The 15,705-nt window shown below is 45.2% G+C and overlaps 1 protein-coding gene across 9 annotated transcripts; it reads left to right on the top strand.

Annotated features, from left to right (window-relative positions):
* The first annotated feature begins 2,272 nt into the window (after positions 1–2,272).
* Positions 2,273–8,109, top strand: LOC133265392 (potassium voltage-gated channel subfamily C member 3-like). 9 transcript variants are annotated; one of them, XM_061445866.1, is made up of 4 exons: positions 2,273–2,352; positions 3,342–3,388; positions 5,223–5,469; positions 6,080–8,109. In XM_061445866.1, exons 1-4 carry the CDS (start codon positions 2,344–2,346, stop codon positions 6,881–6,883), a joined length of 1,107 nt encoding a protein of 368 aa, XP_061301850.1. In that variant the 5' UTR covers positions 2,273–2,343; the 3' UTR covers positions 6,884–8,109. The 9 variants fall into 9 exon arrangements, with proteins under 9 accessions (XP_061301850.1, XP_061301848.1, XP_061301849.1 ...); XM_061445864.1 differs by lacking the exon at positions 2,273–2,352 and adding an exon at positions 4,350–4,499 and having other exon boundaries at positions 2,967–3,388; XM_061445865.1 differs by lacking the exon at positions 2,273–2,352 and adding an exon at positions 4,307–4,499 and having other exon boundaries at positions 2,967–3,388.
* Positions 8,110–15,705: the final 7,596 nt, after the last annotated feature.

Below are 15,705 nucleotides of genomic sequence, written 5' to 3'. Positions count from 1 at the left end.
GGCAGGGTGGTGAACTTGGTGGGATGCATAACATGGCCCCAGTGGCGAGACGTGAAGGGATAACATGGGGCTTCACACTGGATCTGTACGAGCTATCTGAACTCAGTGCCTTTGGAGCAACCTGGCCCCCTCCAGTGATAAACTGTTTTGGGCCACTCTTTTATACTCTTTTAGGCCCATGCCAGGCACCATCATGGGCCTGAAGGGAGAGGGAAGAGGCAGCTCCCCTGACTAAAACAGCACGCATTGTATGGATGCTTTCAGTGTCCCTGACCTTCCAACCATGGAATGAAACTTAACTTTTTTTTTTCCAATTTCAGTTGTCTTTTGCAGTAGGCTGTGTCAGGCTATAGGTCACCTTATTTTTGGAGGATTTTAAACTTCTATTTTCACTGATTTGTTGAATCCCAGGAATACACTTGTGTTAGAAGTCAGAGGGGAGGCAGAGCTGAAAAATGGGATGTGAAAACAACACTGGAGGTGGGAATCTACAAAACCTACTTACACTGGTATTCCTAGCAGAAAAGCTAAGTGTGTAGGCTCTGGTGCTACCTCCTGCACCTAGGGAGTAGCTTGGTCTTTCCCCAAGGCTGTCAGGACTTCAGGATAGCTTAAGCTTCCTTATCCAACACTCTGAAGCAAGGTTTTGTTTGCAAAACCATTAATCGTTGTCGTGGGTTAAGCCCAGCCATAACTCAGAACCACGCAGCCGCTCGCTCCCTCTCCCCTTTCCTCCCACTGCTCCCGGAGGGATGGGGAGGAGAATCAAAAGAATGTAACTCCCACGGGTTGAGATAAGAGCAGTCCAGTATCTCAGGTATAACACAAACCACTGCTGCTGCCACTAGTAATAATAATGATAAGGGAAATAACGAGGGAAGTGAATACAACCGCTCACTACCCACCAACTGATATCCAGCCCGACCCGAGCAGTGCTCTCACCCTTCCAGGTAACTGCCCCCAGTTTATATAGTGGGCATGACGTGCTGTGGTATGGAATACCTCTTTGGTCAGTTTGGGTCAGGTGTCCTGTCTCTGCTTCCTCTCAGTTTCCCCTCCTCCCTGGCAGAGCATGAGGCTCACAAAGTCCTTGGTCAGAGTAAACCTCACTGAGCAGCAACTAAAACCATCGGTGTTATCAGCGCTGAGGACAATCATCCTCACCGGCTTTCTATGAATGTTCTCTGAAGAAATATTTATTCTGGAAAGATAAAGGTCGTCTTATATTCTAGTACAAATGCAGTTAACACACACACACACACACACACACACACACACACACACACACACACATCATTTAGACTAACATGAGTATGCATGAGTGCATAGTTGAGACCACATGCATCTGAACATGAGGGAATGGGAAAAAATGATAGAACAACTGCCCTGTATGAAATATTTATTCTATTGAATACCAGAGATTATGGGAAAGAAATGCTGAATGAGTTCTGTTAAATGAGTTCTGTTAAATCACTGTCTTTGACAGATGCCTCAGTTTAATACAGCTTCAGCCTCCTCCCCCAGAAAAAAAGTCTACCTTGTTCTTGGGTGTTAAGCGTGTGCCAAACTGAAACAAGAGTTTCATTACTCAAAAGCAGTGTAAGGTTGAGGGAACAGATTTAACATTCGTTGCCAAACTCCCGCAGCGCCTCATGCAGTTAAAGTGAATTCTCAGAAGATAGTAGGCAGGGAGAAAACTTGGAACAGGGCCCTGTGCTCTGGAAATGGAGTTGCACTTTTCATCTGCTTAAAAAATGTTCTGAAAGGACAAGCTGTTTACTGCAATCAAAGGGCCTTATTCAGAGCATAGGAACACCATGTGTCATTTTGCTTGCCAGATTATTTCTGGGTTTCAGAAATCAACTGCAGTGCAAAGGTCATAAAAGGCAAATGCTGCCAGTGCTGTGGAACAGATAGGATGCATCCAACTTGATCAGATCACCTGCTTCCAGACCCTCAGAGACAGATCAGAAATTAAATGAAAAGGATAATTTTTCATTTCTATTCTCTGTGGAGAGCGAGAAGGTTGTGAAGAGTTTGGTGCCTGTTACAGAGATGGAAGGGAGCAAGGACTGAACCAGCGTAGATTTCACATGCTTCATGTGCTTTCAGAGCCCAGACCTAAGGGCAATTATGCTTGTCCTGATGCTCTTATGATATCTGGCTATAAGGTTGCTCAGTAGAGAATTGGGAGGTAATGGGCAAAGGTGGCTTGTTGCCTGAAATGTGCCACACAGGATGGGCAGTAATTTGCTGTTCTAGTTTCTGCAGCCTTGCTGTGGTGTTGGCTGAGAGGGGGCCAGGATTATCTTGTGGTGTCCCTGTAGTACTTTGGGAATCTGGATGGTTAAGGTGAGTGGAGTTACTTGCACCTGCAGGCGAAGTGTCAATGAGGAGTGAAGAACCGGACTGCTTTCTAGGTAAAAAGGCTAAATGGAAAACCTACTTTTTAAAAGAAAAGAGGTTTTGGTGTGTCAGGGTTACATAGGTGGTGGATTAAAATTAACAACCCAGCAGGTGAACTGTGATACTGCTTCCTCTGAAGAGACATGAATCTGTTTTTCATTTGTTTAACTGAAAAGGAGGCCCTCAGAGACTTCCTGAATAGTCTTGCTCTTTCTGGGAATAAGGAAATTCCTTTTCCTATTTTCTTTCCAAAGAGTTTGAAGTAAGCAGAGGTGATACTTAGAACCAGCCTTGGAATGTCAGCCAAGAGGAAATTTCACACACAGCATGCCTTTCTTGACTGGGATTATTAACCATGTGCCAGCCCTTTTACTGGAGTAATCAATCACAAAAAATGCATTTAAAAATCAGTGGGTACAAAAGCTTACGCTTTGGGTCATGCAGAAATGAAGTAAAAGCCCTTCAAACTGGAAAAAGGAGAGTGTGACAAGAAGATGGGTCTGGTGTTTTGGGGGTTTTATTTGTTTGTTCCTATTGTTTTCTGTATTAATTTTAATTTAAACTTGAATAAGGCATGGCCAAGAGCAATGCTCTGTCTGCCTTTCTGTGGCTTGAAAGTTAAATCTCTAATTGGTTCTAAGACATTTGAGCTGCACCTATTTCCCAGGCAGTGTGGCCCTTTGAGACTTAGTGAAGCAGTGGGTGACAGCATAGTCAGAGCATATCTGGCCTGGCAGTTGTGGCCTCCTTGTTCAAGTGTTATTCCTTGGAGTGGGGAGAGCAAGTGCTGATAGGGCAGAGAACAAGGGAGAGGGGCCTCTGCTTCTTTTCAGTGCTATTGGCTGGTTTTGTTTTCTGGCATCTATGAGACTTGAGCTTTGGAGACTAGCCATCGAACATCCTGTTTTCACTGAATTTGTCTCTGTTCTTCGCAGTCTCTTCTCCTTTCTTCTGGTTACAGAGTTGCTGCAATAGCACCAAGGTAAGAATAAGAAATGGCACTTCTTGGCTCATTTTTCACATGGGGATTGTTACGTTTGAGCAAGAGGTATCTGGCGTTCTCAGCAGATGAAGGAAAGTTCAGCTGGGATCTCAAAAATCACTGTGCTCTTTACAGTCAGGCAACAGAGACCAATATTGTAACTCCAGATTTGCTGAGTGCTGAATTAATCTAACCTGCTTGGAATCACACTGTGTGGATCCCTGTGCAGAAACTGCTAAGCAATGCCTGCACACTTTTAGCCCCAATCCTGCTCTGATTGAAGCCAATGGAAGTTTTAGGGTGAAGCTGCAAGAAGCCTCACATATGTTGGGATTGGCAAGGATAGCAGATGGGCAGTAATTCTCTTGTGCTGTGAGTGTGTGACCAAGCTGCATCTTCCAGCCTTTTGATAAAGTTGAATAAGGTACTGGATGAAGTTTTTTACTTCTAGAGTCCCCCCTGGTGCCGGGCTTGTTTCCCTGCTGATCCTGCATGGGAAGACTTGTTGCAGAAGTGATCTGTAACTCCCATGATCAGCACTTCCTGCAAAAAAAGAGAGAAGGGACAACTGGAATTTCTGTGTACATGGCCTCAGCACACTTAGCAGCTATTTCCGGGTAAGAGAGTCTAAGCAGGTAAGATACACAGGCTTGCTCAGTTAAGAGAAAGGCAAGAACTAGAAATGCAGGGCATAAGAGAAAGCTGAATGGAAACGTGTAAGAATGGAGGATGAGAAATGGAGAGGTATAGACAATCAGAAGTGGATACCTGTGGGTGAAAGGCAGCCCTAGACACTTCCATAAGAACATGCTGCTCCTATTCTGTACCTCTCCTCTGTGCTCCTTGGGTTGCAGAGATCCTTGGTTTCTCTCCCTTCTTACAATAACATTCATGAAGCAGGGCTCGAGTTTCTCTCAGGTATGTTGGATTTTGAATGAGTGAAACAGGGGATGTATTACAGGAAATAAGCAACATGAACATGCTTTCCCATGTCAGAGGCCTTGGCAGCAGGTTCTGGTGCTATTCTGAGATGTCAGCAAGCCCTGAAAGAGGTAGCAGTATGCTGTTCTGCATTTCTATCTAGTCCAGGAATCCTGCATAGAGATTCCAGGTAAGGAGCAGCTTCCTGAAGAGGGAAAGTTTATTTGGCTTTGTGTAGGGATGACTTAAGGAAAAACCTTCACCTCAAATGAGTTTATTGCAAGATTGTCTACAGTATATGAACCAAATGTGGTTAAACAGACTCTGGAGTGTGCGCTCTGTCCCCGTGGGGAAAAGCTGGGAGGGAGAGCAGTGCAAACCAGATGTCTGTCATTTAGTTTGATACCTTTCCTGGAAGGAGCTCAGATGATATGGACATGGAGCAGGGTCTGGGAGGAGGCACTGAACTTGATGGGAAATGGCAGAGTGCCTTCCTCCCTGTAGGAGATGCAGGTTTCAGGTACAAAATATGCTTTAAAAGCACTGGAATGAGGTACCCTGGAAAACCTGCCAAAGCTTGCTTTACTTCTTTTAATTTGTGTTCTTCTCTTTTTGACTGAAGATAAACAAGAGCCTATGAGGACTTGTGCCTCCCTCCTCCCTCACAGATGGAAGGCTCCAAGGAAAAAATCATTCTGAATATTGGGGGAGTCAGATACGAGACATACAGCAGCACCCTTCAGACCTTCCCAGGGACAAAGCTGTGCAGCCTCACAGAACCCCATGCCTCAAGCATCTACGACTATGATCCCACCACCAAAGAGTTCTTTTTTGATAGGAGCGCTGAGATCTTCAGCTACGTGTTGAACTATTATAGGACTAAACATTTCCACTGTCCTATTGACACCTGTAGGTCAGTCTTGGAAGAAGAGCTGGCTTTCTGGGAAATCAATGAGGCACAGCTAGCATCCTGCTGCTGGCTGAAGCTGAATAACAGAGAGGTGCAGCCAGAAGAGTTTAACATTTTGGATGAAAATGAGCAGACTGATGACCAGTGCCTCATAGTCCAGACAGAAAGAAGGGATCTGAGCTGGCGAACCAGATGGCAGCCAAAGATTTGGTCTATGTTTGAAAAACCCTTTTCCTCTTTCAGTGCTAAGGTAATACTACATGTGGTGATGGACACAGTGTGTGTCCTTTGGGATTGCCGGCATGGGTCCATAAAAAATGCTAATGGGTTCACAGCTTTGATAAATATGCTTTGAGTCCCAGATTGAAAAAGGAAAATAAAGTTCTCTCTTCTCATTAACAGACACCTCCTTCTTCTTCTCTCCTCCTCCCTGCTCTCTGTACAAAATGCATGCCCAGTGCCTCTTTAAAATGTCAGGCATGTAGAGCAACAAACGCAAGTCAGAGACTGCAGAGGGTGTTTTCTGTGCTGCTGGTGTTTCTGGAGCCAACATTTTGTGCTGCAGAGACCCCCAGTGTGAGTCTGTCTGCATTACTCCAGGTGTTGGGTATTTCCCTTCCTTACAAACTCTGATATATGAGTTCAGGTGGTTTTTTTCTTTGGCTTCAGTCTTCTCTACTATTTTTCCAATCTGGAGGGAGAAAATGCACTCCCTGTGAGCAAAACCGTGGTGATTTGAGAAAGATGAGTCTGGGATTGTACAGTGCCTGTGGAAGTGATCCTGGGGTTGTGGTGGGGCAGTGAGGTTATAGGATACTTTGTTGACCTAACTGCATGTGTGCCCTTTCCTCCCTCTGCAGTGCTTGGCTTTTGTTTCTCTGCTGTTCATCGTTGGAATTGTCATCGTATTCTGTGAGGAGACCAAGGCACAGTTTGAGTTCTTTACTGCTAACTTCACCTCAGTTGGCTATTCTGAGGTCTCCCACAATGACCATGAACCCTATTACCACCAGGCTGCCTACTTGCTTCATCTGGAGCTTTTCTGTGTCCTCTGGTTTACTTTTGAGTTCTCTGTGCGATTTTGTTTCTGCCCAGACAAGAAGTTGTTCTTCCAAAATCCCCTCAATGTGGTTGACTTCCTCTCCCTCTTCCCAGTTTACATTGAACTCTTCGTGGCTGGGCAGATTCAGAGAGTGCCAAGCCTAGGGCTTTGGTTGGGCTTCGTTCGAGTTATCTATCTCCTCAAACTCCTGAAGATATCCAAGCTGATAGAAACGCCACTGATCCTCAGGGTTCTGTGCTACACCCTCAAGTCTATCCTCAGAGAGATTTGCATCCTGCTGATGATTTTGGCGTTTGAGACCCTCTTCTTTGGCTCTCTCTTTTTCTATGGGGAGTTGCTGGGTAGCCATCCCTCCTACACGGGGGAGCTGCACTTCACTGACATTCTTGTTTGCTTCTGGTGGGCTTTGATCACACTCACTACAGTTGGCTATGGAGATATTATCCCTCTCACCACAGCTGGCCAAGTGACGGCAGCCTTGGCAGCAGTATTTGGCATGTTAACTATTATCATCCCAATACCCATTTTCCTGGTGAAGTTTAAAACTTATTATGACATTGCTATCTTCAAACAGAAGCTGAAAAGAAACAAGAAACTTTAACACTTCAGAAGCTCTGTTCCCCTTTTGCCTTTAGCAGTAAACCTTCAGCATGGTTTATTCCCTTTGGTGGACAATGGAGTGACAATAGTTCATACTGCATTTACTTGCTGCCTTAGCATATCTCAAACTATTGGAGAGGCCTAACATTGGAGTGCTTGGTACACAACTGATCAGACCTGTCAAATCCCATAAGTCTTTCCCACATTGTACCTCATGCCGTGCTCTTACATGTCACAGTTTCTCTCTCTCATCTAGCTGTTCAGGGACACACCTGTGATCATAGAATTATAACAGTTAGGGTTGGAATGGACCTTAAGATCATGTAGTTCCACCCTCCCTGCTGCTACATTATAGCAGCATTGTATGATTCCATAGCCTGAATGTGCACCACATAGCCCAGTTCCATGACCTGGGGCCACAGCATATTCTCTCAGCTGCCATACAACCCGTGGTACTAGCTGTGTCCTCCATCGACAGACCATAGTCTCATTCTGCATGCTGGGAAAGAAGATCTGAGCACAGCCCTGCTCTGACAGCGAGGAGGAAGCACTTCCAAGTTGTATTTTTTAGCAGTGTTCTATTTCCTCACTTTACCAAGCCAAGCCAGTACACCTGACCTGCCTGCGCTCACACATGGGTGGAAGGAAGGCTGCAGGCTGCTCTGTGGTCCTTAGAGCCAGCACTGTTTGATAACCTGCTCTGTGGGCTCACAGGAATTGCTGTGGCATTCGAGTAGCATCAAGGGAGCCCTCTGACAGCAAATCCTTCCTGGCTCTGCTGAAGTCAATGGCAAGCTTTCCTTGGCCTCAGTGAGATTAAAATTTCATTGGACACTTCCATTGGATCAACACATTCCAACAATTCTGGGTTTTTACGTAAAAATGTGACTATTACCCAAAATACCTATGGTTTTTGCTCTTCAAAAGGAAGAATGGAATCTACACTACTCAATACAGATCTAATGTCATTTACTTTCTTAAAGCATAGATATAAGGAATATTTATCTTTTAACTGGATAGTCTTACTTGTTACCTTTGTTTGGTTTTGAAATAACAAACATTGTTGAGGTATGAGAACAAACCACATCCCACTGTTTCTATAGCAGGATGATGTGCTAAGGTTATTTTGTTTAGTAAGTAAAAATTGCTGTATCCAATAACATTTCTGTATTGAAATTTCATTAAGGTTGTATTTTAACTGCAATTTTGATTAAGTTTTGTCTGTCACTAGGGTTTTTCTGTTCAGGATAGCATTTTAAGGATGTTTTACTTTTATTGAAATACCAGAAGGTAACTTCCCTCTATTCCAATGCAGCTACAATGAATTTAGGTTTTGTCTAAAGAGCAAGAAAAAATGCTGCAAACATTTCAGGCACAAGGCACATGAGAAGCTGGAGACAGCCTGGCAGTAGAAGACAGGTCTAGGTGTTCTCCTGCACCCACCTTGGGTATGTAGACAATGCAGGGGGCAAACAGGGTAAAGCCATGAATGCTGGTGCATGGGAGTTTTTCTTCATTATATTAAAGTGATGCTATGTTTTCTGTGGATGTATATAGTATTATTGAAAATTCATATTAGTTGCAACAGCTTAACAGAGATTTACCAGGTCTGTCCTCAAATTTTCCCCAGTACAGGAAAGGTCCACGATAGAATCATAGGCCATGACCCTATTTTAAGAATCCAAGTTAAAGCTGCTGGAATAGTTACATCTTGCTGGCTGCAGTTAGGAGGTGTTCAGAATGTTGCAGTACTTATTGCTGTGTTTAACCAGCTCTGCTGGTATACACCCATTTTTCAGCAGATGCTTCACAGGAGACAGATCTGCAATTGAGAGCAGCCTTCACTGCTGCCCCCAGAAGAGGGTGCTCTCTAAATGCACATGGCAGTCCCATTTCTGTGCAGGAAGCACGATGTGAACATCAGAACAGGGTATTACACTGCTCTCTGTAGTGTGACCCCATTTAGACCTAAATGTACGCTTGCTGAGCCCTACTGTGCTGGAGCAGCTGGATGAAGAGGTCATGCTCCCAGGTGAAGGTAAGCACAAGAAAGAAATAAGCCCTAATGCACAAGCTCATCTGCCACCAGCTCAGTGCAGCAAACTTAGCCTTTGGTGAGGAGTCCCGAAGCTAGAAATCACAGACTCATAGAATATCTCAAGTCTGAATGGCCCATAAGGATCACCAAGTCCAACCGCCTGCTCCTCACAGGACTACCTGAAACTAAATCATATGACAAAGGGCACTTTTGATTTCTTTCATGAAAATATCACTAAAAAGAACTCATTTCTGCAAAACAGTTTAGGATTTTCCAGCATAAAATTTTCTTGTGCTTGCTGACCAGTGCTGCTAACTTGTGCTGACCTCTGAATCGCATGGAATAGACACAGATCTCCTCCTTTCATGTTCCCAGTGCTCCCCAGTGTGGAAGGATGAGGAGTTGCTTGTCACTGGGAAACACCAACACAGCTTCACACAGTGCAAAAGTGATGGGGAAAAAAGACCTGTTCTTGGTAATATGGCCTTGCCAAAGCGTTTGAAAGTCCCTTCCCCTCTCTAATTCATGCTTCTTGCTCTCTTGTGGAGCCTCTTAGCTCCTCTTCCCAAGCACTGTGAGCAGCTGTGCTTTGTGAGTGATAAGGGAAAATCATTGCTGCCTGCTGGTGTAATCCACCATAAGAGCAGTTTATGGGACAATTCCTGATGACTCCAGCACAGCCCAACGAAGGAAAGTACAGAGGCTTATCCATGGTTATGACATGCAGCGTTGGCCCTGCTGTGGAGCTGAGTAACTGTAGCCCTATATCAGCTTTCAATCTCTTGCAGTGCTTCAATGGGAGTAGAGAGGCAGGTCTCAGGGCACAGGTGACCTAAGGGTAGATAAGAGCAATGGCATGGGGATGGATTGTGTTGGACTCCCAGACATGGGTTTTAGGGAGGTGGTTTCCTTAACCAGACATGCTATGCGCTTTGTGCTTAAAAGACACTATCTTTCTAGGTTGCTCTGTTCACCCCCCGTGTTTGTTTTCTTGTCCTGTTCCAAAACTCTTTGAATGAAATAGGTATTAACTCCCACTTGCTTCCCAGGTCATGACAGCCCAAAGGCAGTTCAAAATTCACTATTCCTGTCCCTTTCTTCTGAGTCTGTTTTCTTAATAGTGCCTACACTTCATGGGCTGAATTTCCAGTGATTTTAGCAATGTTAGCTCCACAGCATCCCCCAATACTCCAAAGCATGTGCTTGCAGTTGTGCTCGTTGCGGTTCTGACAACTCTGTTCTCCCTGTGCTTTGAGTGTGGTAGTTATTGGACCCAACCTGCTCAAGGCTGGGATGAAGAAGCCATAAGCCCCTTGCAAGAAATCTCTTGGTCAGGTGTTTCATTATGGGAATTGCCAAACCCCATCCACTGTTTCTCTCTTCTCCTACAAAGGCTCATGGATGCTGTCCATGGAAGTGATAGGATGTCAGACATATTTTACCCAGGAAATGAATGAGAGGGGTCACTGACACAGATCAGGTCACTTTCAGAGGAACAAGCCATGTGCTCAGCTACCTGAGTTCTGGCAGCACCATGACTGGTGACAGCTCCTTGTGCCAGTGAGGGCGGTGACTTTCCTGGGCCCTCAGGGTATGGAAAGTTTAGGGTCTGGTGCAGCACACTCCCACAGCCGGCATCTGCACAGGGCATCTCCACAGCCTGTCTGTATGCAGGGTGACTCAGCAGCAAAGGGAAGTTCAGTTACAGTTGGTGAAGTCAGCGTCTGGTGAAGCCCCAGGCTCTGACTCACAAAAAGCAAATGCCTTTGACATATGCGGGAAATGAATGGAAGTTCCAAAATCTGGATGCTCCTTGGGACTCAGGAACAAGCACCCAAAAGAGATACACTGGCTCTCAGATAGTCATGCTATTAAACGTTTGCTCACTGAAGTACTAGTGCCCCTTCCAGGTATTTCTGCCTTTCTGTGTTTCTGTGCAATTGTAGCACTGCTTTCCTGGACAGGCTTAGGTTTAATGTTGGTTTTTACTTGTCTGAAAAGGTTTTTATTCAGGTCCCACAAAGTTTGCAAAGAAGTGATGGAAAATTCTTAGTGATTGAATGATGAGAGTGTGTGTGTGTATGGGAGGGCCTGTCCACTTGCTGTGGGCGGGCAGCTTGTAACCACTCTGATGCTACCACATCTTGAACTGACCGATTTTCAGCTTAAAGGTTGTGCCTGGAAAAAACAGCTGCTTGTGGAAGGGCTAAATGCTTCCTACCTAACACTGAGCATCCTTCTTTCAGCCTATCCCTGCCTGCAGAGGAGCAGTAGAGGAAAACTTGTGAGGAGTGACTCCCATAATTCCCCACCTTACTTGGAGCCACCCTTCCTTCTGGCTGCCAAACTGCAGAAGGCATTCTCCAGCGAGGCCACCTTTGTCACTATTTCAGAAGGAGGCATGGATGATGTAGTGAGGTTGACTTCAGTCTACTGTTTGCATGGGTTTCTTTGAAACAAATCTCCATCCCACCATTTATTTGGGAGCAAAACATGAAGTGAGTATCCCTCCCTCACCCCAGCCTTGCATGGAGTTACCCTCTGTGTTAGCAGCATTAAGAATCATATCCATATCTATTCAGATGGATGTTGGCAGCCAGTATGGTTCTGTACTGTAGCTCATGTTGTAGTTTTAGGCTATTGCTTTTATTGCTGTTAAAAGCCTTGTGACAGAGTGCACAAGTCTCTCACATCGCTGCCTTGGAGGTATATTTAATAATAATAATTAGGGTGCATGGGACTCTTGATCTTTAAACTGCTCCCTCAAGCTCAGCTAATTAGTCTACACCATTTACCAGCGGGTAAACCCTTCCAATTTGTCTTTGGGATTATTAAAGAGAAGAAAGCCTCAACCCCTCATTCAGCAAAGCATTTAAGACTGTGCTTCATTTTAAGCATGTCTGGGAGTGAAGTATGTGTTTAAGTGGGCTTATGATCACAGCTACCTGCTAGGGGCAAAATCTTCCTGTTTATTCTGGACCAGGATATACCCATGCTGGAAGATGAGTGTGTGAGCTTTACTGGGATGGTCTTTCCCTAACAGCCCTGATCAGCTGCCTTGGGTAATAACACTGAGGACATAGCACTGACAGCTTCAATGCAGTTTGTGTCAGCTTGTCACTGGCCACAGATATGTATCTGAGTAACTTAGAACGTGAAGTCACATCTTCATGGTTCCTGTTCCTTCTGCTAACTACTGCAAATGGCACTTTGCACACACAAATACAGGGTCTAAGTGCCTCTGTACTTTTTTCTGCTATTGAACTTTATGAGCTGGGGATCTGCAATTTCTAAATGCACTGAACAGAGCCATGGTGCTCTGAGAAAGACTTCCTGCATCCTACTGGTTTTGCGGAGTGACTGACAGACGTTTTGCTCTTCCATTTGGGAGATTTCTTGCCATGATTTAAAGCTGGCAGTGTTGCTGATGGTGCACGAATGGAGAGAAATAGACAACGGAAATAAAATCATTTTGTTTCTTACTCTCTTCCTTCCTACCCTAGTTATGTCTGGACTTGGCAGGATGAGACAAGAAAGGAGCGGGCAATTGCAGCAGAAAAGGGAAGGCCACAGTTACATCAGCCAAGCCTCCAATACTTCCATCAGCTGAGACAAGCGTGGCCTCATTCTCTGCCTTTGTTTCAGCTGTGCCTGAGGCCTGGTTGACACTTGAGGTCTCAGCAAGGATAAACAAACACACCGCTTTATTATCCAGCATTTTTTCAGCTCCAAGTATGTATCATTTGGCTGAGGATGATTTACACCAAGGCAGAGATGGTGAGTGCTTTCACTGGCCAGGGGATGGGAGATGGACACTTGTCTTCTGGACACTTCCTTATATCTTCCTCTTTCTTCCCTCCAGTATTAGCAAGCTGGAAAGCACAGAATATCTAACACTTCATGCTGTGCATCCCTGGTCTAAGCAGTGCATAAAATCCAGCCCAACCCCAGAAACTTCACTCCCCTCTGACTGAAACCTGATGCTGGCCTCAAATTGTGGCACGGTCTCTGGGTGAAGTTCACTTCCATCCTTCCTCTGCCACAAGCCCTGAAAGTGTGGACCTCCTTCGGGTCCATCAGCCTATGCTATATGTTTTCATCTGTTCTGGTGTGGCAGGGAAGTTTAGAAGTAAAACTGCTGGGGAGATCTGTGACTCAGCTGTGCTAGGGAAGGGAGAGTTTCTTTTTCATGTCAGCAGCTTGGAGAGGTACATCCTCCAGTGCCTCAGCAGGCCAAGCATCTGGGCTGCTGTCCTAACCCAGTGTGTGCAGAGCCGGTGGAGGGGATGGTGTTGTGTGAGTGCTACGAGGGGAAGGGAAATCATCCTTTTAGAATCATCCTTTTCTGTCTCCCTCCCCCACTTCCCTTCTTCCTTCAGTGCTGTCACCTTGTAGTATTTTAATCGGAGGAAGCAGATATATCAAGGAAGTCAATGGCAGGGGCGAGGTGGGCGGGGGGGGGGGGGGGGGGGAGGAAAAGGAGGAAAATCACATCACAGCCCAGTCTGCCAGTGTAAACACTTGATGATTTCCTGTTATTGTAGCCTAAAATGTACCATGACATCATTGCGGGCCTCCCAGAATCACCCAGAAGGAGGAAAAGCCAGCATTCCCAGCCCGCCCCCAGTGTGAATCCAGGGGATTCAGAACCCTATAAGGCAGTGAAGCTTTGCAAGCAGCAAAGATAGAGTTTCGAAAGCTTTCTTGTTCTTGGCAGCGTGGAAATTTCACAAACAGGAAAAACTACTTTTACTTTTCCTAAAGGGGAACCGTTTATGCCTCGTGAAATACGGATGCCTTGAACCATGGTTACTTTAGAAGCAGAGCTGAAACACGCTTATGTGGGGGCAAGCACAGAGGAGCCCCTCCCCAAAATCATGTCAGTCCATCGTTCCCAGGCATCCACTTTTTCATAGCACCCACTTTTATTCCAAATCACTCTACAAACAAGGTAGTTCAGTCAAAAGCTGTGGATTATATAGAACAATACAGAATTAGTTGATAATTTTGAAGGTGAAGCTAGCCCTCAATACAGCAGAGATTGCCAGTGAAGTGTTTGGTTTCCTGAGCCTGGATATATGAACTGTACTGGAATTTGACCCAACAGGTCAGATTTGTGTCTGTTACAGTTAATCCTGAATCACTGCACTCATTCTGCAGCCCCCTAAGGAAGAACAGATTCACATTCACAGAGATGGGCTCTCATGACTTCTGTGAGGGATGATAAGTGGGCTGATTCCACACCACACCCTTCAGCTACAGTCTCTTTGGGCAGCCTTCCAGGTAGACACAGAAGGGTATCTGCAGAGTTTGTTTTTTCCTAAGCAAGGTAACAAACTTTATAAATACATAAATACATCCATACAGTGCTGTGTTTGTAATCGTTTGTACCCATACCCTCCCCTGCACACCTGCCAACTGCTTGGCAAACATCAGTAATTACAGTGTGGCTTTTTGTTCTTGCAACAGGAGACATTAGTGTTTTCATGTTATATGTAAGGCAACTGAAGCACTGAGATTAAATGAACCGCTGCCTTACAGAATAGGATGTACTATCTTAAAGTGGGTTTAAACCAATCCCATATCTCCATATAGTTTCAGGAAATTTGATTTGTTTTGCAATTAATGAGATTTGAAAAATCCAAAATAGATCATGGGGAACAACCCGCTTTGATATTCCAGGAAGTCCAACTGAGAGCAGTAACAACAAAGCATAGACATCACTGTTATTTTTTGTCCAGTAAACTGCAAGACTATTCTGTTTCTTTTGAATGTTAATCCCAAATGTAATCCCAAACTTTATTTACTAGTATCATTCTTCTCTAGTTGTTCCCTTTGATCTACTTTTGAATAGGAGAACCAAGCCATTAAATTCTTCACCGGGCTGAGCTCTTTGCAAAGCTAGATATACGAGATGATTATCACTCACTAAGTAGTTTGCTCCTCGCTTCCAGTGCTGCACAGTGCAGCCCTGGGAACTGAACTGAAATTAATGCACAACTATTCATGCATGCAATGAACTCAAGGGCTGGGTTCTGGTGACAGCATCAGGAACCTGCATATTTATGCCAGGCTCTGCTGTGAGCAAGACACCAGGACAGCAAATTGCTCAGACAGCACTGGGATAGCTGGGGGGTGTCGAGGACTTGAACTAACTTCTATTCTTCTGTATCTAACCAGAGTGCTGAGGTTATCAGGTGGGCTTGGCAATGGAGGGGGGGAGAGGAGTTCCTTCTTCTACGTGCTGAATTGGCCAGATCTGGTGTGCAGTTCTTCCATCTCTGGGATTTTTGCCGAGTCATATGAAAACACATGGCCTGCAAAACGTCAGGAGAGGCAGCAGCAGGGTACAGCAGCAGTACCTGGTGACAGGCAGATGGTGGCAGTTCTGGTGGGGAGGAGCTGTGCAGTTTTGTGTGGCGTGAATGTTCATCTAAGATGCTGTCCTGTGTGTTTCTAGGATATTGATCCCTGTATGTGCAGGAGGAAGTCTGGGTCATGTGCTGAGTCTCTCATTTCATTCCCACAGCACAGGAATGACTTGCCCACAGAAGACTGCGTTTCACCCTGTGCTTACACACTGCAGGCTGCTTCGGCTCTCTGCAGGGCAGGATATTGTCGTGTGATTTTTGACACAGCCCTTTGTGCTTTGATCCCATTTCAGTTTTATGGCACGATGTGATGCCGTGTTTCCTGGGTATGACAAAGACAAAAATAGCACAGCACTGTGATGCAGTGTGATTGGCGTTTATGAGAATACCTCATCCCTTTTAACATATATTAAG

The sequence above is a fragment of the Pezoporus flaviventris genome, unplaced genomic scaffold (genome assembly GCF_033815535.1).
Source record: "Pezoporus flaviventris isolate CSIRO_AGI_PZ_B2104156 unplaced genomic scaffold, CSIRO_AGI_Pfla_v1 ptg000005l, whole genome shotgun sequence".
NCBI lineage: Eukaryota > Metazoa > Chordata > Aves > Psittaciformes > Psittacidae > Pezoporus > Pezoporus flaviventris.
Note: the sequence above shows the minus strand (reverse complement) of the source record. Positions and strands in the feature narration are given on the sequence as shown.

What these genes read in the sequence shown, in the direction of transcription:
- LOC133265392 (XM_061445863.1), top strand. Translation starts at nt 4,978, where the DNA reads ATGGAAGGCTCCAAGGAAAAAATCATTCTGAATATTGGGGGAGTCAGA. An exon ending in TTTCCTCTTTCAGTGCTAAG is followed by an intron (nt 5,470 to 6,079) that starts GTAATACTACAT and finishes CTCCCTCTGCAG; the next exon opens with TGCTTGGCTTTTGTTTCTCT.